At 40.6% G+C, this 21,680-nt stretch overlaps 1 protein-coding gene across 2 annotated transcripts in view; it reads right to left on the reverse strand.

Moving 5' to 3' along the window:
• ctnnal1 (catenin (cadherin-associated protein), alpha-like 1) overlaps nt 1–21,680 on the reverse strand; it is a 68,014-nt gene that overhangs the window by 7,939 nt on the left and 38,395 nt on the right. For both annotated transcript variants that reach the window (XM_034704930.1, XM_034704931.1), the window contains 10 exons: nt 14,400–14,589; nt 8,382–8,569; nt 7,366–7,485; nt 5,868–5,957; nt 5,439–5,609; nt 4,329–4,529; nt 3,343–3,429; nt 2,874–3,032; nt 2,686–2,778; nt 832–982 (listed from right to left, as the gene is read on the reverse strand). In XM_034704930.1, coding sequence (XP_034560821.1) covers nt 832–982; nt 2,686–2,778; nt 2,874–3,032; nt 3,343–3,429; nt 4,329–4,529; nt 5,439–5,609; nt 5,868–5,957; nt 7,366–7,485; nt 8,382–8,569; nt 14,400–14,589 — 1,450 coding nt within the window. The remainder of the gene's footprint in view (nt 1–831; nt 983–2,685; nt 2,779–2,873; nt 3,033–3,342; nt 3,430–4,328; nt 4,530–5,438; nt 5,610–5,867; nt 5,958–7,365; nt 7,486–8,381; nt 8,570–14,399; nt 14,590–21,680) is intronic.

A 21,680-nucleotide genomic window follows, 5' to 3' on the forward strand; every position in this document is an offset into this window, starting at 1 on the left:
TTATGTCTATTTAAACTGCTTCACAGATATCTACACTATATCCAAAACAGTCAGTATGGCAGTAAGATTATTAAGTAATAATTTTAATAAAACAGTTTTGCATTTTCCCACATCCACCCTTGACACTTCGTCCTTTCCATGACCACAGTTTAATTTATAGAATAATAATGAAAGCTAATCTCTCAACGGTCTTAGAATTGTACCTCTTCAAACAGCACTTTGGCTTCATGAGAATATAAATGTGTGATGGATGTGATTCTTTAACCTCACTGAGCTGCAATTCAAATTATTTACTGCATCTTATGTGAAAGTAACAATGTTGAGGGCAGCCACGTCTCAGAAATCTGCCAAAACGTCTTTCATCTGTCTCTGAGATTTCTGTGAGTAATCAAGTGTGAATTCATTTGTGGCTTAGGCGCACAAAAACTTAGAGTGGATACATTTATACACACAGTCAGCTGAATTTTAAGTCTGCCTGTGACTTGGACACTTTCAGGTAGCTGGCACAACAATGAACAGAGAGAGGGAGAATGACTGCCAGGGTGCTTGGTGCAGATTACTGTTTCAAAATACTGCATGACATAAATTGTAAAAAGATATGTGCACACTGCTTCTCTTTTCTCCACTATTTTCTTTTACTTATTGAAGCGTTCATTGACAAAATGATTCACCATGTTTTTTTTCTTTTAGAGAATTTGATTCACCCAGGCTGACTAAAAAACAGCTTTTACACCTGCCGTAATTTCTGCTTCTCATCCCTTCTCAGAGCCACCCTGTTCCTCATGAACACATACACACAGGCATCTGTTAACTGAGCTGAGCTGAGCCCACCTCGCCTGCCTTCAAACACGTCATTGATCTCCCTCAGCAGCAGGGCCATGTCACAGAGCTGCGACTCCCAGGCCTCGCAGAACACCTCCAGGTTTTCCTTTGCAATCTTACTGGATGGATGCAGGGCCAGCGTCTGGGCTGCAGAGATGATCTGAGCAAGAGTGGAATAAAAATGTCACATGAGTAAAGTAATTTTTCAAACAGTTGATCTGCTGCTAATGGTAAATGGTAAATGGACTTGTAATATAGTGCTTTTCTGAAAGTGCCTTTACACATTACTTGTCACATTCACCCATTCATACCCATTCACTCACTGATGGTAGAGGCTGCTAATGTCTATTAGCTATCAGCTATTAGCTGATCTCATTTGTACACACACCGCTGAACAACAGCGGGGGCAATTTGGGGTTCAGCGTCTTGCTCAAGGACACTTCGGCATGTGACTGCCGGAGCTGGGATCGAACCGCCAACCTTCCAATTACGACCGACTCTACCCACTGAGCCACAGCCGCCCCTAATGAGAAATGCTTTGCAAGTACAAAATTAGGTGGAAATGCAGGCCAGAATTATTCATCTAAAAATGATAAAAATATTCATCTTAGCATTTAGATTTTAAATACAGGCTTGGAACATCTTATCCATTTTTAACTCACTTTCATACAGGAATTCACACAAGCAATTACTAAACCTATTTATGCATACATCTAATATCAATATATAACAGGGTAAAAGAATGTCCACCTGTTTTGATAAAGCTTTATGAGCAGGAGGACCACACCTCAATAGCACCTCTTCACTTCAATAAAGTAAAACCTAAGGAGGTGGCGGGGCTGAAAGTTTGAATGCATTGTTGGTGCAGAGCATCAGTGGTAATGACAGAACTGAGGGAGTGACCGGAAATCTTGCAGCTTAAATAGACCACCAAATTGGGAGGAGAAGTCTGTCAGGTGATTGTGATATGATGGAAGTCAAGTGTGAAATCAGTGCAGCTTGACTTGCCTGCCCAGACAAGCTTGCAGGCATCATTCCATTTCAGTAAATCTCTGATGTATGATTCAGCATATTTGTTTGAAAAACAAGCTGTCCAGACTCATGAATTCAGATCAAACTAAACTAAACTCTTAAGGCTCTAGAAGACTAAGTTTTTGCAAATATCATAAAAAAAAAACATGCACATACAGTACATGCAAGCACACTCACAAAACACACACAACAACCCTGCCCCTCCCCTCTAGTGAAGTATTTAATAGCCAATTACCCTCCTGGCCACCCCTCTATTAGTTTAGGCAGACGCAGAGATGTACCACCAGCGCCAACCCCCACACTGCAACGTTATTGATTTGTTGACCTTTGACCTTAGGAGCGGAGTCATTACTGCAGCGTCATGAGGGGCCTGACATTAGTGCCGCAGGACGGGAACATCCTACATCACTGGATAATTACTACCATGGACGATTTCCAAGAGCAAACATAATTAGATGTGGGATAGGTGGACGAGGCAGACACGGTGTTCTCAGCCTTGAATGAACGGCAGGTGTAGGAGGGGGACAGAGGAGATGTCAGCCAATTTGTATGCGTTTCCTGCCTGCTGTCAAGTACATAGAATATTACTCAGGTTTGATTTCAATCCAAGACTACTAAGAGACCTGTTTGACCATGCTGAAAATCATTGAATATCAAAAGGAATGAAATAGGTCTCTGATTTAATTAAAGTGAACCTGTGTGTCCTTATAGACTGATCCTGTTTCCAATGTTTGCTGCCTCTTACAAATAAATTCAATAGGGTACGACTTATAATGATCAAAAATGAAAACTCCTTGCGGAAAATGTTGGGGGGAGGGAGATTTAAGCTACCTGTGGACCAATAACATGGAAGGTTTCCTCAGCGTGTATGCAGGTGATCTCCAAAGGCTCCGACCCGGAAACGTGGCAGAGCAGCCGACACGTCTGAAGTCAAACACACAGGAAGAAAAAATTATTAACTAGTGATGCTTCTGAGGTTTTGACCACAGGAGATGGACGAATGTTCAAACTTAATGTACCTCTACCAGCTGCTCCTTCTGCTCAGTTAGCGTGCGTGTGAACTCAGCCACTGCCTCCAGGTTTCCCTCAGCCCCTGCGGCTTTGAGAGCCCGTAGAGGCAACTGCTCCCCATGAACTTTGAGCAGGTCTGACGCACGACTGACTGCCACCTTATGGAGCTGGAGGAGGAATCAGAGATAAAATTTGCAGAATAAGTAGAGGAGGAGGGATTGAAGGAGACTGGAGGAAAAAAAAGCTGAATAAAGATGAGTGTGAGGCATGAAAGAGGGAGTATTTTGAGGAGGAAGGGAATAAAAGAGGAAGAGCAGAGGTGACATTGTTGAGTTGACAGAGAGACAGCAGGTAAGCTGAAGAGTGATGTGACAGAGAAAAGCGGCAAACCAGAGTGACTTCCCTGTCTTTTCTGTGTCTCTCTCTGTAACTGAAAACATTAAATCAGACTCAGAAGGCAGACAGATTGCTGCTCACCTCACGTCTGAGGTCGTTGGCGCTCTGGCAGGTCTTCAGAATGGCCACCTCCATGTCCTCTGTTGCCTCTTTGGCATGGACAGACTGCTGCTCAAGGAAGACAGAGAGGAACAGGACAATTAAACACGAGGCCTGACATTTTTCACAGGCCGAAACAATCCTACACTGATGAGCTGCACCTGACTACTATTTTCATGATCAATAAATCTGTTTGCTTATTATGTTTTGAATACATGTTGAGAAAAGAAACGTCAAATTAAAGTTATTGAAACAAATGATTTTATTCAAATAAAAGTTAAACATACATAACTATTATACTTGCCACAATACAAATCAAAACCACTCATCTGACTCTGTAGAACACACAAAAATAAATAAATGCAAAACAAAGTGCTTTTCTGTTCTTTTCAATTCAAGTGACCTTGAATTGTAGAGATAAGTTGAAGTGCTGCTGTACAATAAAATGATACAAATCTCACTGTGTGCTGAGAAACTGAAAAAGATGTTTACAATGAAAAACTGCAATCCAATAATGACTTGTGTTTCAGAAATCCATCCATTATGAAGGCCACAGAGCCTCTCCTGAATGGCTGTGAGACTCTTAATGAGCTTCAGTAAAGACAGTTATTCAGTCCGGTTATATTGCTCTGTTGTGTGAGGATGTGTGAAAAGAAAGTATGTGGGTAAAGTGAATTACTTGGTGAGCTGAGCAGGAAGTCTTGATGGGAATGAGTGTATCTGTATGGATTTCTATCTGTCAGGCAGGTTGTATGTGTGTTCAACATACAGTCCACATTATTCCTCACACTAAAGAAATTAATCCACACATGTTGTCACCTCTACTTTGCATCTTGTTATCATACTTTATTTCACAAGTGTCTTACAGATGAAGCATTTTTAATCCTCATATGCTAGCATATGTTTTTATGAATATTCCTGTCTGTGTGTGTGTATTTGTGCAAGCCTGCTTGCTTGTGCCGACCTACCGCCTCAACCCAGGCGTGCACCAGCTGCTGGGTGTCCTGGCGCGCCAGCTGGCACAGACCGAGGATGGCCTGCCGCTGCTCGTGGCTGGTGTAGGCCGAGTCAGTGAAGTCCTCTGTCCGCTCCACCAGCGCCTCCAGCTGGCTGCTCATGCTCTGGGGTGAGAAGGAGTACAGGTTCTCCCGCAGGCACTCCACACTGGACTGCAGGAGAGGTGGAGTGAGGAGGAGGAGATGTAAGTCAAATAGGCATTTGAAGGATTGTTGAGGTAAGAAAATAAATATTGAACACACTTTAAAGTTTAACAAGCTGATGTTCTGAGAGGAGAAGTACATAATTTACTACCTCATTAACATGATGCACTTGACTTCATCATTAACTAGCAAGAATTATGGGACATGGGTTCAGCCTTAGAGTCACACTAAAGTGCAAACTCAAGTACACAAACATAAAAGCTAATGCATTATTCCTCTTTCATCCTTTCTTCACTGTTTTTTTCCAATAAAAATCAACTTTGATGAAAAATCTTAATGGTCTTGGCTTACGTGTCCTAAGATTACAGGTTTACACATGCTGTAACTTGAACTCTGAGCCGTTAAAAGCCACAAAGCCACTTATTAAAAGCAATAGCCATCTCTGGACCTTTTCATTAAAACAATTTTCTCATCTTTTCACTCAATGGCAAAGACCTTTACAAAGTATTTTTTTCTCCATGTTTTTCATTTGCCACAGCACAAGAAGTGAAGAGAGGATTAGTCATAGTGGCGTAGGTTTAGTGATGATTCACTCAACAGTGTGACCCAAATTACAAAGTAGGTAAGTCTGGTCCTCTGTGTTGGTTCTTTGATCTACATTTAAGGTTGCATCAAAAACAGTGAATGCAAACATGTCATTGCATAACCACAAATATACGCTCAATCAGAGTCACAACTAGAACATTAGGGGATTTTAACTCACACTTTGAGCTGCTTCTCTGTTCCTGCATAAAGCGTCATCTACAAAATGATAATGTAACTTCACAGACTAATGTGTATCAGACGAGCATTACTAACCTTCATCCTTTCCTGTGATATGTCTTTATAATTGACTCAGTCACTCATTTGTGGCCTTACCTTAAAGTCCTTGATGCCATTGTAGATGCTAGCAGGAAGGATCTTGTTCTCCCCACAGCTCCGTGCCTCAGTGACGATCTCAATGACCTGCTCCAGGGCACAGCGCATTCGGTGGAACACAGCGTCTTTGTTGATCCGCGCCGACTCGCAATCCGGGTGCCTCAGGCAAGTCTGCGGATGGAATTTAATGTGAAATGTCAAAGCTCATGACATCTAGCACTCCTTTCAACTACTATCCTTTTTACATGTTTTTTTTTCAAACAGTGGGTCTTTGCCATTTCTTATCTAATGCACATTGGACTTTGGGGTATTTCCATTGATCGCTGCCTTAGTGAAACCTTGGGATTAAATCCGTTTGAAATGCCTTGAAACGTGTAACTCTCACCCAGAGGTCCAGTGTTTCTCTGCCCACTTTTTTTTTTTTTTTACCTTGGAGGCTGTGAGAAGCATCATGGTGCATTTCTCCAGCACTGCTCTGGCGGCTGCCATCCGAGCTTTCTTCTTCTCATCCTTCAAGTCCTGCAGCACACACACACACACAGAACAGATGGGCAATAAGTAGCTTTACTCCAATTCCAACTTCTGAGAACTCTCTGGCTGTCCGAGGGACATTAAGCATCAAAAATATGCAACAAATCTATTTTATGCTGGTATGAAGGGACCCACAAATGTGATGTACATTCCTCTCCAAGTTTGCACACATACATGAGGCTCCCTGGGTTAATTGTCACGTGATTGAAAAAAAAGGTGCCATAGGATAGCTAAGAATATAAAGTGAACATAATCTGCTGCACCCGCTCCATTCATTCCAAGCAAAAACAGACAACTGAAATTAGGTAGATGCAGGATCTAGAAAATGCAGCTGAATCAACTCATCTCTCATCACTTTGCCATAGATTGTATAGACAATGTGATTATCTGCTATTATTTTTGTCCCTGCTCATCTGGCTTCAATAGAGGCAGATGATTTTCTAAAGGGGCTGTGTGTTTGTGCATGTGTGCTCATGAAAGTGCATGAGTGGGAGTGAATACAGCAAAAAGAAAAAATGGGGTGGTAAATGAAGAGGGGGAGAACTAGCTGCAATAATGAGAATTTGAGAGGCATGATGTGTGTGTCAAAACAGGAGCCCTGAGGAAGTTCGAAAAAATATAAAAAGGAGGGTCGATCCGTGCTTCTTGTCTAGATATCACAGCCGCTGCACTTTACATCAGCTTCTGCAGGCAAAGCGCTTTAGTTGCAGCAGCTGAATGTACGCATCAAAGTGGGATTAGCAGGCGTTGACAGAACAAAGTTAAAATCCCTAAGCCGGACTGTTTTTCTGAAGCTTTTAGAGAAAGTTTTGTTTTGCAAATTTGCTAGAGTAAAGCTGATATACTGCAGAGAGGGTTGCGCTATGAGCACAGGTCATTCAATATTAAATCTGAATTATGATGCTCAGAGTTTGGGCAGAATGAGTCGTGACTGATCTGTACATTTCTTTTATGGGCTGAGATGTAGGAAAAACAGATACAGAAAGCAATAAGAACTTTGAAGAAGCAAGAGAAGCCTGAAACCTTCATTGTTAGATATTTTAGGGGGGAAGTGTAAATATTTGATGCTTACATTATTAATGTGTTCTGAGCTTGCCTTCACATTCTTGGTGAAATACTGCAGCTTTCACGGACTAATTCCACCACCTGCCCGCATGTCTAGATCACCATGTTTGTAAAAATCCCTGTTTGTTAGGAGATTAAATCTACCAGAGTAAACTAAATGTGCTTGGAGTTGCAGAATTAAATAGACAAATCAATGCATTCTCATAAACAAAACTACAAACAAATACAGCTGCCAGTCGTCCAAGCCAGATCACTTTTGCCTCTAATTTATTGAGAGAGATGTACCGTAGGCTTGTTTGAGAAAAGCAGAGTTTCTTCCAATGCTACTCACGTTCTGTCTGTCTCCGGTGAGGTGGGCAAACTCCACCATCTCATTGCCAAACTGACTGAAAATCTGCACAAATTCCTGGAAGGTGCTGACTCTTTCCAGATGGTCGAGGGTAACCAGGACCTGAGGAGTGAAAGATCAGATAAGTGTTTGAATTACCACATATGGTTTGTATTCTTCTAGCCCTTTCACACAGTAACAACCTATTTTTGATCTTGCTGGGTGCTAGCAGGAAGTGCAAAAACAGCAGGTAAGGTCATATATCATGTTCATATCACTAGAGTAAATCCCTTTATTTCAACAGACCCAAGTGATGTGCAATGTAATCAGTATTAGAAACGTTTTTTCATTCTATTTCTTCCAAGCTCTCCTTTTTGTACTTCAAATGGCTTAATAAGATATATCAGTGATAGGCTAAAATTAAACCAGTGGATGAAGTATTTTCTAACCTGTACTTGAGTTAACAGGGGTCTGTGCAGCTCTTAATTTAGCATCAGAGAGTAGGTTAGCTGGCAGTGCTAATGCAGCAGCTTTTATACACACAGACAAAGAGCGGGAAGAGATGTAATTGTGTTTGCCAGTAATGGAGAACAGGGGGCTGTCGACTGTCTGTCCAAAAGAGGCTAAGCAGTCGTGATTAGGCCCCCTGTTTCCATTCTTGGCTCCGTGTGCATCCATATCACGTTGTCTAGTTGAGAGCATAGCCAGGTACGACTAGGAGAGACAGTCTTCTGCTCTGTGTTTTTATGTGATGGCTAAATGTGCTGCTTCCCTTCAATTACCTCCAGAGAACTCCTTCAGAGAGCCAGGGCTTATCTATTAGGGAATAAAGACTCAGGGTGGATCTTCTTTTGTGTGTGTGTGTGTGTGTGTGTGTGTGTGTGTGTGTGTTTAGTTTTGCTGTGAACACATGTTTAGAGTACAACACAGTGTACTGTAGATGCAAAAAGGAGAGACCAAGTAAAAGAGTTAATGAATCTTTTAAAAAGGCTGTCCCATCTGCCATTGGGGCATCTCACCTTGTTGCGTGATGTGATTATCTGTTTGATGACGATGCGGTCAGCTAACACCAGGACCTTAGTGACTGAGGAGAGCAGCAGACGGGCAGCCTTTACCATCCCTGTCCTATCACTGAGCACTGTGCCACGTCCGTCTGACTGCGGTGGCAACGCTGGTCCTATATCCGTCAGCTGGGCTATGGCGTCACCTGCATGAGAGGAGAGAGAAGTCAATTTAGCTGAGCGGATGTGTTTTCTAGGCCAATCCATTGTTTGATATTAGCTTGCTCTCACATAATGGTGTTGAAGGGAAGAAAAGACACAAAACAATAAAACTTTTTCTCTCCCACAACAGATTACTGACTCCTTACCAGTGCTCTAATTTCCCAAAATGTAAAAGCAGCTTAGGGCTTCCCCACTGAGATCAAACACAAACTTCAAACAGGACAATTACAACATGATTTCTTAACTGTAAATGGAGAAAAACAAATATAACACTTAGAAGGTTTTTGCGTATTTGAATTGACTTCATCCAGACAGTTTATGAGATGATTTCATTAAAAATACATCAACTTCAGTTAAAATGATACCATTAACCATGTGTTAGGCTACGTTGAACGTATATGTGGCCAATCATTTGAACATATCACTAATTACCTTTAAATTTTTTTTAAAAATGATATGTGAAAAATATCACATATCGGTTCTGGGGAGGGGCCAACAGGGGCCAGTGCCCATGTAAAACTGAATCTGGACCCCCCTGTGGCCCCCCCTCCACACCAAACAAATATGTCACCTGGTCCATGTATGGCTTTTATTCGTCCTGGCCTGCAGACTACTGACAGGGAGCTTTACAACACCATATAATGAGTTGTACGAAATAAGTATGAAAATGAAAATAGACAGACAGAGAGCACGGACTCTGCCACTTTGAATATATCGAATGAAACTCAATGGAATGAAACTCGGAACATATTGAATGAAGTCTGAATATATTGAATAAAACTCGATATATATGGAATGAAGTTTGAATATATTGAATGAAACTCGATATATATGGAATGAAGTTTGAATATATATTGAATGAAACTCGATATATATTGAATGAAGTCTGAATATATTGAATGAAATTCGACATATATGGAATGAAAGTCTGAATATATTGAATTAAATTCGACATATGGAATGAAGTTTGAATATATTGAATGAAACTCGGAATATATGGAATGAAGTCTGAATATATTGAATGAAACTTGATATATATGGAATGAAGTCTGAATATATTGAATGAAACTTGATATATATGGAATGAAAGTCTGAATATATTGAATGAAACTTGATATATATGGAATGAAGTTTGAATATATTGAATGAAACTTGATATATATGGTGTGAAAGTCTGAATATATTGAATGAAACTTGATATATATGGTGTGAAAGTCTGAATATATTGGATGAAACTCGATATATATGGAATGAAGTTTGAATATATTGAATGAAACTTGATATATATGGAATGAAGTCTGAATATATTGAATGAAACTTGATATATATGGAATGAAGTCTGAATATATTGAATGAAACTTGATAAATATGGAATGAAAGTCTGAATATATTGAATGAAACTCAATATATATGGAATAAAAGTCTGAATATATGTAATGAAACTCAATATTTATGGAATGAAACTCAGAATATATGGAATGAAGTCTGAATATATTGAATGAAACTTTATATATATGATATAAGGCATTTGGCTTACTTTGTAAAGCACATGTCGTGTATCTGACTGTTTTTTCCTTCGGCCCGCATTTCATTTCCAAGTTTGCCAAGCCACTGTCCACTTTCTCCTTTATTTCTATTTATAGTCTATTTAATTTCAGAATCAATAATACAGTAACATTAAACTGACTTAATTCTAAAACAGCAAGAAATCCTGGTAAAGTCTTCACTGTGAACCAAGATAAGAGACAAAAAAAGTGGATGAATGAGCTATGAATGATTTCCTACTTGCTTACAAATGGGTTGAAAAAAACAGAATGGCACCTGCCTTCATCTCTGGAAAAAACACATGGTCCTAGACAGTAGGAAAAAAAGCAGTGGTATGTTCAGCATTGTGGTGCGTCAGCTATTAACCAAAATACTGGCAGGCTTCCCGGACGATGTGAGCCATTATGGGGGGTAGAACTCTCAGCCCCAAAAGAGTTACAGAGTCCAACTTTCCTGCTTTCTGATCTTCTCATACAAGCCCCAAAAAAGGAAAAATACTGAGTTTTAGGTTGAATACCCGGCACCAAAATAGTTTTTATAAAGAGCAAACTGTCCAGAGTTGAGATGCATTGGGAAAAAAATATTTTAGAGAAAGAGAGAGCTACAAAAAGGAGGGGGAAGGGGATATAACCAACTCTCTATCTGGCCCTGCAGCTTGGCTTTCTATTTGGTTTGGCTGGTCCTTTAAAAGAAGCAGCACTGACAAACTGATTGCATCCGACAGGCTTCTTTTCAGTGCCAGCTCTGCTAACCAGTTCAAACATCTCGGCCTGGCTCAAAAATAATACTGCTCAAACACTACAGGAGTGGAAAGCAGAAGGAGCCAGCATTCATCTCTACATCCCAGAAAATGATAGTGCAGACTGGGATATGGATGTTAAATGTAAAACAGGGCTATTGACAGTACTAATGACTAATGTCTCTTCTGCCAAATGCAAAGATGTGATTTGTCCCTTCATCAACATCATATTTCAAGTGTAGTGGACCCAGCTGTTTTTCAGAATGATTAATTTATTATTCATAAGTGAAGAGTTGAAAGGCTGATCCTTGATGTGTTGGTACAGCGCTCACAGGCAGTCAGATCAATCTTGCATGACTCAATGAGCGGTAATATCTGCCTGTCTCTCCCGAGGATTGTGATCAAATTTGCGATGGACTTCATGTCCTTCTCAGGATGAGTTGGTGTTCATTTAGTTCTTTGTCTAGCGCCCTTTTTTGTTTAACATGTTCTATTGTCTTCTACTTTGCTTGATGATTAAACATTTAAAACTATCATTTCAACTAGCCTTAGCTGTATCTTGTGTTTAGAGCTAAATAGCATTCTATCAACACAAAACAGATAAAGTTAGTAAAAATTATCCCTACTATACAACTAGCATGCTTGCTTTTAGCTCAAAGCACTGTTTGACACAGTACACCTGCTAGCAGTAAACTTGTTTTTATTTCCCTTATTTATCACTTGATTGAAAGAACCAATTCTTAATGAGTTTTCACATTGTACTATTTGTTTAGTGTTAACTAGCATGCTAAAACTGCTTCAGTAATATGGTGAAAATTATAAACTTTCCTTGCTACACATTTGCATACACGCACTTAGCCAAAAGCACAGCAGAGTTTACTTGAGGAGAGTCCAAGCATCAACCTCCAGTGCTGATAAACAAAGCCAATGCAGAGGTGGTTCAACTGAGGTTTCTTCAGTGTCCACTTGAGGCTGGCTACAGAAGCCAAGGAACCTCCATTTAAGCCTATGTTAACATGTCAATTTATACAGCATAATTTAGAAACAAACAAACAAACTGAAGGACATACTTATAGATCGCCTTGATTATGAGAACTGTTGGTGGGGGATTTACAGTATATAGCAGCATTACGGATATCAACCATTTATTTTTGCTTTGCAATTCCTTTTGTTCACATAATGTTGGTATTGTTTTAAAAAAAGAAGGAATGAAACAATGCTCAAGATATATTATAACATCTACAGACTGATATTCTATCTCAATTTAAAGAAAATTACTAAAGGACCAATCCTTCCTGTATTGGGGCAGAGCTTAAAGCAACATTATTACATTTTTCCCCCCCAGCCTGCACCTGTAGTTCCTCTGTGGCCCATTATTACACACTAGGGTGTATGTGTTCTGATTTGATGTTATTTTAACCCTTACTACCATCTGATCTTAAATCTTTCTGAGTGAGAAGGAAAGTGAGATGCACAAGCATGAACGGTAAATGTGAGAATGACACAGAGAGACTGAGTGAAAGAGACAGAGACAGAGATCCAACACAAATTGCCTCCGCTGACCTGCCTCATTGGATCTCTCCAATGCTCAGATGATGGGTAGCAGCTAATTAAACTAGTGCTTTCAGCCTGCCTTTATTTCATTCATTAAAGCACACTAGGCTGAAGCCTGCCTGATTAAAACTCTCCCTACAGCGGTGTATTAGAGAAATGTCAATCCTTCACTAACTAGCCCTTCTCTCTCCTGGAGACATAAGACTCTAAAAAGTATCTTTTTCATCCCAGGAGATGTCTCCATCAGATTTTAATAAAGGGTCTGGGTCTAAAATCTCTGCTTAGGGTGTATTTGTGTGTTTTATTAATCGGACACCATTTGTACCCAGGCTGACAGAAGCAGTGCAAGAAAAACCAGTGAAACACCTCCCTGAGAACAGAGAGAGAACTGGAATAAATTAGTCACAGTGGGCAACACACAAATAGACACAAACACACACACACACACACACACACACACACACACACACACATAGTGGCCTTACACCTTTGTGCAAACATAAACACACAAACACACACACACACACACACACACACACACATACATGTACACACACGTACACATACGTACACACTAGTACACACACGTACATACACACTTTCTCATCAGTCTGTTGTCCTCCCACCAGTGCTCTTTGTCTGAGTTTTTAGCCGTCTTTGCAAATCAGCGCTGTGTGCAGATTAAACGCTTTGCTTCACACACCGGTTCCCCCAAACATAAACCTATTATCACGCTGTTGTGTCTAAATTCTTATCCAACGTGATATTATTTCCAGCATGCTCTGTAGGAGCCTAAATGAGGTGCTTGTTTTGCCTGATAAGAACTTAGTTTCAAGATACAAAGAAGTGATTTACCGAGCTGACTGTTGACAACTATCCAAACAAAGAACTGTAAGATATTTTAGATAAACAGGAAGATACAATGTTGAGATGTTGACTTTTTGAAAGCATTTTAACTGCAAACTGTTACAAGAAAGTGAGGAAACACACAGAGAAACAAACGTCTGACAAAACTGCCACTTGTCCTCCTTGGTTTCAATAAAAGCTGACAGTCCCTGCAAGAGTGATGCACACATTCTTGTTTCCTCACACTGGTTGTCACTGTCTCTAACCCTCCTACAGCCCTCTGTGCTGCTGTCTCTCACTGTTGTCTGCTGTTTTACACTTGATGTGTCCACATATCAACACACCCAAACAGATTCTCTTTTAAGACTTGCGGGCCTCTCGCAGCTCACATTGAGTGAGATGCAAACAACCCCATGGCATTGACTGTCTATTTCCCAAACTGAATGAGACTGAACAGGAGAAGAACTGCAGACATTGACTTAAAAAAAAGAGCCATCCAGGAGGTTCAAGAGTGGAGAAGAGCGGAGGTTCTGACCTCAGGTGGAAAAATATTTCCCAATGGAACACCAAAGCAATTATGTGGCAGTGGATATCAGCAAAACTACTGCTTAAATCTCTCCAGTAGCCACATGCATAAAGTCTCCAGCAGCCTCCTATCAAAATCCATTATTCTGCGCTTTCCAAGCAAGCACAAACACATTCATTCTTTCCCTCCACTCAGCATCCTAGGGTGATGGTGCACATTTTAGAGCCTTGATTTCCAACCACATATCCACAATCTCTTTAGAAAACTCTGGAAGTCCTCTGATATAAAAATGTCTGACAGCCAGTGAGTAAATTTTTTTTTCAAATTTGATAACGCTGTGAAGCCTGAAGATGATGTCTGAAGTTTAATTTAAGTGTCAGAGTTTTTCTTAAATAAACACACGAGGGACATTGACTTGGACAACCACATTCAACATTTTTAGTGTTATTAAAGGTGGATAGTGTGTCAGCTGTGATGAAGCCTTTAAAAGGAAATCTAATTTGTGCCACCCCCTTCTTACTGGATAGAGGGACAGTCCAATGTGCTGTTTCAGTGCATAAATTCCATGATATGACAAACAAATTAGAAGATTATGATAACAAACCTGCTCGGCGAGCCTCAAAGCAGGCCTGACCCATCTCATCCTTCAACTCCTGGTTCTCTGTGGCAATGGCCTCCCCGACGGCGACAAAACGTCCCACAGCCACACTCACCGCCTGGCCCACCCTGTGAATGGCAGCGAGTGTGCGCTCAGACTTCTTTGGCTTGTCTTTATGGTTGATCAACGTAGTGATCTGGAGGAATGTAGAAAATATGAAAGATTTTTAATTTGGAAGGATAGCAGCCACATTATGATATTTTCAACCAAAGTAGAAGTGAATTATTACACCCAACACAGCAACCACAAAGCTCTTTAATCAGAACTGCAAAAAGCTGTTTGATGCCCAAATACTCTGACTGGTTCAGAACAATTTGCTATTAGGATCCAAGTTAATGTGCTATAGATATTCCTGAGGACATGGCCTGCCAAGTCTCACAGTATTCCACAGTTATCACAATATGAGCATCCACAATAAGCTCATCACAGAAGTCTGAAACTATTTATTGTAAACAAGCAACACTTTGTCACGCATCATGGTTACATTTGACATATTAGATAAATGCCTGCATATAGTATTGGTCATGCTTTCACCCCATTTTGAATCGAAAATACAACCGTGTTAATCAAATAAGATCAACATGTGTTACTATGTGGGGTTCCTTTTAACATTTTACTAGAGGGGCAACATCAACAACAGAACAAAGAACCCCTACCCCATCCCTATTCCAGGATCACATATACTGTATGTATCTACAATACATGGCCAGACATTCAGATGGGAAAGCAAATAACACAGAAATGGATTATATGCTCCCATGAAATATCTCCAACAAAATCAAAGAAAGGCAGCCAAATAGTATGACGTTTCAAGGCTAATCTTCTGACAGTATATGAAATCATCTCCAATTTAAGATAGCAAATGACTTCTCTGATCCAGCGACTACATATTAGAGGAATAAGGTCCTTCCATGTAAACATCAGGAGCTTTTACTGGGGCCACACCAAACATTACAATGAATGAAGAGGTGTACAATTTTAAACTGAGTAACAGCATGCCTGAGACAGATGATTCCCTGTATTATTTTCTACCACATTTCCTGACACTGGTTCACCCAAATTTGTGCCCCATTTTATTTTAAGATTGTTCCAGAGGCATCCCATTTTGTTTGTCCAATAGTTCAAATATTATCCTTATAGCCTGTTTTGTGACAGAATCATAATTAAAAATTGAATCCAGCAGCAGTGGGAGGGCATGATGGAAAGCAGTTTCAAGTTGAGACCGCACAGTTGCAAAGCTGCGAGTACCTGATAATATGTGATCTGGGAATATTACATTTTTACACCATCTGTTGGAAAGACACACAATTACCATTAACATAGAGATCAGGCAACGAGGCCACATCTCCACTAGTCCACACTTCAAAAGTCTCATCCATCACAGACAGGGCACTTTACAGTTACTTCTGAGAAATGACTGCAAAAGTTGCACATTGCTGATCTGAAATCACAACTTCTTGAAAAGTATTGAAACCATGCTGTGATTATATCGAAACAACACCTGTGAGAAGGAAGCACGTTGAGTGAGTCTGCAGCACAAACTCCATGAGATTATCAGAGGAGCAGAGTTTCCTGCTACATGTAGAGATAACATTTTGGAAAACAGCATGCAGAGTAGCCTAGTATGTGTGTCAGGAAGAGAGGACACGTGAGACAAACACCCATCTAATTTCCTGAAACCACCAACACAGTGTTTGAAAAAGAAACGAGCCTCACGAAGTAGAGCAGATGGTACAATAGATGCAACATGTCCTCTGTGACATACAGGACCAGTGGGTGCACAAAAACAACTCAGGTGGGGACACTTAGTGGTAATTGAGAATATGAATTATGAATGTGTACAGCCAATTACAATCAATTATTTATTGATAGTTGCCACTCTCTCCAGATGTTTTTATAGTATGTCCATGTGTGTGTTTGTGTGTCAAAGCATTTGGGTCAGAGAGTGGCGGGTGGTTATTTTAATTGGTCCACAGCAGCAGGTGGTCCAAGCTGGGAATCTTTTATAGGGAAGTCTTCGTGGGCTACAGAGCCCATGCTGGTTCTGCTGAGCTCAGATGGATGTTTGAATGAGCAGCATCATGTGACAGGAATGCAACACAACACAACACTGATGCTGAGTTAAGTCCATTGTAGGGTGTTAGGGTGTGTTTGTCAGAATATAAGAAATTCAACCCCCAGATAATTAGGATATTCGACAGGATTCTTAGAGATCAGCACCTCACCCATAGTAAAACACACACAAGTAGGTCAGATTTACCAGACTGGGCCCATATATGATATAGATAGATTTGATATCTGGGTCCTTGGCTTGATTTATCATTTAAAAAAATGCAACTGGCCTGGGAGATTATTCTTTCTTACTATTCTGACAAAAACCCCTGCATGATTAATCGATCCCTAAACAGTTGTATGCGACTACCACCAGACGCCTTCAGGGATTCTTTTTATCATTTATTCTTTTGCAGACATCTTCTGGATACATTTTTGCTAAAGATGCATTAATATCTTATTATGTCAAAATAGACCTTTCCAAAGACAAAAAAAATGTAACCAATTCTAAAATTTACCAGTTATTTTATTCAAAGGCTTCAAGTAAGAACCAAAGTCTTCCTTTCTGCAAATGTCTCTTTGACTGTTGTTGGCTGAGTATAGACAACAATGGAGCCAATACTCCACTGATTAAAGGCCTTGCAATTGCAACATAACAACCTTGTAAGTGGCAATTTTCATGAAATAAAAAATCTGAAATAATGAACAAAAAGGCAAGGGCATTCAGGGTTCCCACTCTTTTCCAGAGATCATTTTCCAGGACATTTCCAGGACATTTTCATTGATGATCAAGCTGGTATGACCGTCTAAATTTAGTTCCTAATTCAGTTCCTAAATAGTCTAATATGTTCCTCTCAGTGGAAGTCTACATTGAAAGACATGTAGTCTATGGCTATCAATGAAATCATCTCTTTCATACTTAAAAATTATGGCAAATTGATTAAAGAATAATGCAACCACAGCTGTACAGCACTTCACTTTATTAGTGCAACCAAGTAACAATGATGGGCAACATCTCAGCTTTCTCTTTTCTCAAAAAATATAAAATGAGCTAAGAAAAAAAACAAAAGAGCCTGCAAAGGAATCAGGAAGCTGCCTTACTGAAATAAATAAATATTAATAATAATCAGAGGATCAGTGCATTAATGACCTAAATAGAACTGAATGACAAAAATGGCCACAAATGTTTCTCAATTCAACTCAGACTCAAAATATACCTGCTTAATCATGATATTCATCCTGCTAAGTGGTCGATATAAAACAAAGCAAATGTCACATTTTTTATTTGAGTTACCATAAACTCTGAAAAAATCGCACCGGTGTAAAGACGCACTCTGTATTTGAAGATCTCTCAGAGATTTAAAAAAATGTAAACTGTCTTCCTGCGTGGCGATGTCTATTATGATCAGGGATGTCTACAACGTGGAGTTCCTGTGCAGCTGTGTCGCTCTTTTTGTTCCGTTTGTTTTCACTATCAGGAGTTTGCACTCCTACTAGCTACAGCAGGGGTTCTCAAACTTTTTGGAGCCAGGGACCCCTTACAGGTGAGAAAATTGTCCAAGGCCCCCTCATAATTGTAACACAAATTAAGCACATTAGTGATGTGTCATGATCAAAAGCTGCGGCTCTGAGAGCCGATGCTTTATAGTCAATCAAAAGAGCCGGTTGCATCAAGAGAGAGCCGGCTCCTAGTTTTTTCCTTTCGCTGCTTAGCTCTCTCAGTGCTCAGCCCCAGCTCTGCTCACAGCAGAACTTTGTTTTGATTGGTCAGCATGGCGGCCATACGGCCAATCACATGTGAGGATATAAGATTCAGGTGATGGAGGGGAGGCTGTGTATCCTGGCTTCATCTGTTCCTTCAGAGAGAGTCTTCTTAAAGACCGGGCAAATACTCACTGTGAGGAGAAATCGGATCAGCCCATCCAAGCTGACGCATCAGTTTTTTCTCAATGCCAACCTGAGGACATTAATAATGTTTGCTCGAGTTTGGTTCTGGTTCTGTTTGCTTGAGTTGGTTCTGTTTCTGTTTACTTGAGTTGGTTCTGGTTCTGTTTGCTTGAGTTTGGTTCTGGTTCTGTTTGCTCGAGTTTGGTTCTGGTTCTGTTTGCTTGAGTTGGTTCTGTTTCTGTTTACTTGAGTTGGTTCTGGTTCTGTTTGCTTGAGTTTGGTTCTGGTTCTGTTTGCTTGAGTTCGGTTCTGGTTCGGTTCGGTTCTGGTTCGGTTCTGCTCTGGTTCGGTTCTGGTACGGTTCTGGTTCGGGTCTGGTTCGGTTCTGGTACGGTTCTGGTTTGGTTCTGGTTCAGTTCTGGTATGGTTCTGGTTCGGGTCTGGTTCGGTTCTGGTACGGTTCTGGTTCGGTTCTGGTTCTGGTTCGGTTCTGGTTCGGTTCTGTTTCGGTTCAGTTCGGTTCAGGTTCGGTTCTGGTTAGGTTCTGGTTCGGTTCTGGTTCGGTTCTGGTACGGTTCTGGTTCGGTTCTGGTATGGTTCTGTTTCAGTTCAGTTCGGTTCTGGTTCAGTTCTTTTTCGGTTCAGTTCGGTTCTGGTTCGGTTCTGGTACGGTTCTGGTTCGGTTATGGTACGGCTCTGTTTCGGTTCAGTTCGGATCTGGTTCGGTTCTGGTTCAGTTCTGGTAGGGTTCTGGTTCAGTTCTGGTAGGGTTCTGGTTCAGTTCTGGTTCGGTTCTGGTTGTGTTAGCTTTGGGTTTGTTCTGGTTCTGTTTAGTTAGTTTAGTTCTAACCCTAACCCTAACCCTAATCCTAACCCTAACCCTAACCCTAATCCTAACCCTAACCCTAACCCTAATCACAACCCTAACCCTAATCACAACCCTAACCCTAATCACAACCCTAACCCTAATCACAACCCTAACCCTAACCCTAACCCTAATCACAACCCTAACCCTAATCACAACCCTAACCCTAATCATAACCCTAACCCTAATCACAACCCTAACCCTAACCCTAATCACAACCCTAACCCTAACCCTAATCACAACCCTAACCCTAATCTAACCCTAACCCTAATCCTAACCCTAATCCTAACCCTAATCCTAACCCTAATCACAACCCTAACCCTAATCACAACCCTAACCCTAATTGCAACCCTAACCCTAACCCCAACCCTAACCCTAATCCCGATCCTAACCCTAATCCTAACCCTAACCCTAATCCTAACCCTAATCCTAACCCTAATCACAACCCTAACCCTAATCACAACCCTAACCCTAATCCTAACCCTAATCCTAACCCTAATCCTAACCCTAACCCTAACCCTAACCACAACCCTAACCCTAATCATAACCCTAACCCTAATCCTAACCCTAATCACAACCCTAACCCTAACCCTAATCCTAACCCTAATCCTAACCCTAACCCCAACCACAACCCTAACCCTAACCCTAATCCTAACCCTAACCCTAATCAAAACCCTAACCCTAACCCTCATCACAACCCTAACCCTAACCCTTATCACAACCCTAACCCTAATCCTAACCCTAATCACAACCCTAACCCTAACCCTAATCACAACCCTAACCCTAATCACAACCCTAACCCTAACCCTAATCCCAACCCTAACCCTAATCATAACCCTAATCCTAACCCTAATCACAACCCTAACCCTAACCCTAATCACAACCCTAACCCTAATCCTAACCCTAATCCTAAACCTAATCCTAACCCTAATCCTAACCCTAACCCTAACCCTAATCCTAACCCTAATCCTAACCCTAACCCTAATCCTAACCCTAACCTTAACCCTAACCCTAACCCTAATATTAACCCTAACCCTAATCCTAATCATAACCCTAACCCTAATCCTAATCCTAACCCTAATCCTAACCCTAACCCTAATCCTAACCCTAACCCTAATCCTAACCCTAATCCTAACCCTAATCCTAATCCTAACCCTAACCCTTATCATAACCCTAACCCTAACCCTAACCCTAACCCTAATCCTAACCCTAATCCTAACCCTAATCCTAATCCTAACCCTAACCCTTATCATAACCCTAACCCTATTCATAACCCTAACCCTAATCCTAACCCTAACCCTAATCCTAACCCTAACCCTAACCCTAATCCTAACCCTAATCATAACCCTAACCCTAATACCAACCCTAACCCTAATCCTTACCCTAACCCTAATCCTACGCTATGGTTCCCCCCCAGCTAGAGTACGGTAATTGAGCTCAATGCACTTAACTTTCAATGAATGGGGATGTGTTTTGTTAATCGGGTCAGGTCGCACGCAGACATGTTGGAATAATTTTCCAGCACTATATGTGATTTTCCAGGACATTTGACTTTTTCTCCCATTTTCCAGGTGTTTTCCAGTACTGGAAAACTGGTCAACTGTTTTCCAGGTTTTCCAGGTTTTCCAGGACGCGTGGGAACCCTGGCATTCATTCTCCCAGCGGTGACTGATTCATATGACTGAGCCAATGCAATAGATTTCTTCTTATACTAACTTATAAGTTGCCCTCATTTTTTCTAGGATTTCCGCTTGCATTGCCAATAAATGGCTCCAAACTCCAAAAATAGGCACTGTAATTACTGCTTGTCACCACAGGGGGCAGCGGAGAGAAGAAAACGATCGGAGAACAATTTAAATTGAATTTATTTAACATGGCTTAACAAATGATCAGAGTCTGAAGGTAAATAATGTCAGGTAAATTTGTGTGGCTAAAGATAACAGAGCTAGCACCATCAAATTTTGTTTCTTATTTCACGTTGACATGCCTGTGCTTATTATGCATTGCTCCATTCATGTAGCTATTGAAAGTTAAACCTAACAAAGCCTACAAACAACTTTATCTTCATTTTATAGATCAATATCCAGACAAACCATAATGTGCTACTAGATGCATCTGTGCTTGTTTTAATCTTGGTAGTCTAGCATTATAGCATTGTGCAGTAGTTATCAACAGGAGCTACAACCCTGGCTAGTGGAAGGCGGCTGCAGTACAGCTTAGACAAAACTAATTTAGTCCTACAATAATACAATTATTAATAATTGATTCAACCAACTAAAAGTCTGCTGCCAACTAGAGATGGTGACAACATTTAATTGTTCAGTTGTCCAAATGTGCTCATCCCTGCTTAATTTCAATTGATTAATCAGTTGATTGACTAATTATTCTCATTATCATATTAATATATGACTAATTTAGCTTAC

The sequence above is a fragment of the Notolabrus celidotus genome, chromosome 16, assembly GCF_009762535.1.
Source record: "Notolabrus celidotus isolate fNotCel1 chromosome 16, fNotCel1.pri, whole genome shotgun sequence".
Taxonomy (NCBI): Eukaryota; Metazoa; Chordata; class Actinopteri; order Labriformes; family Labridae; genus Notolabrus; species Notolabrus celidotus.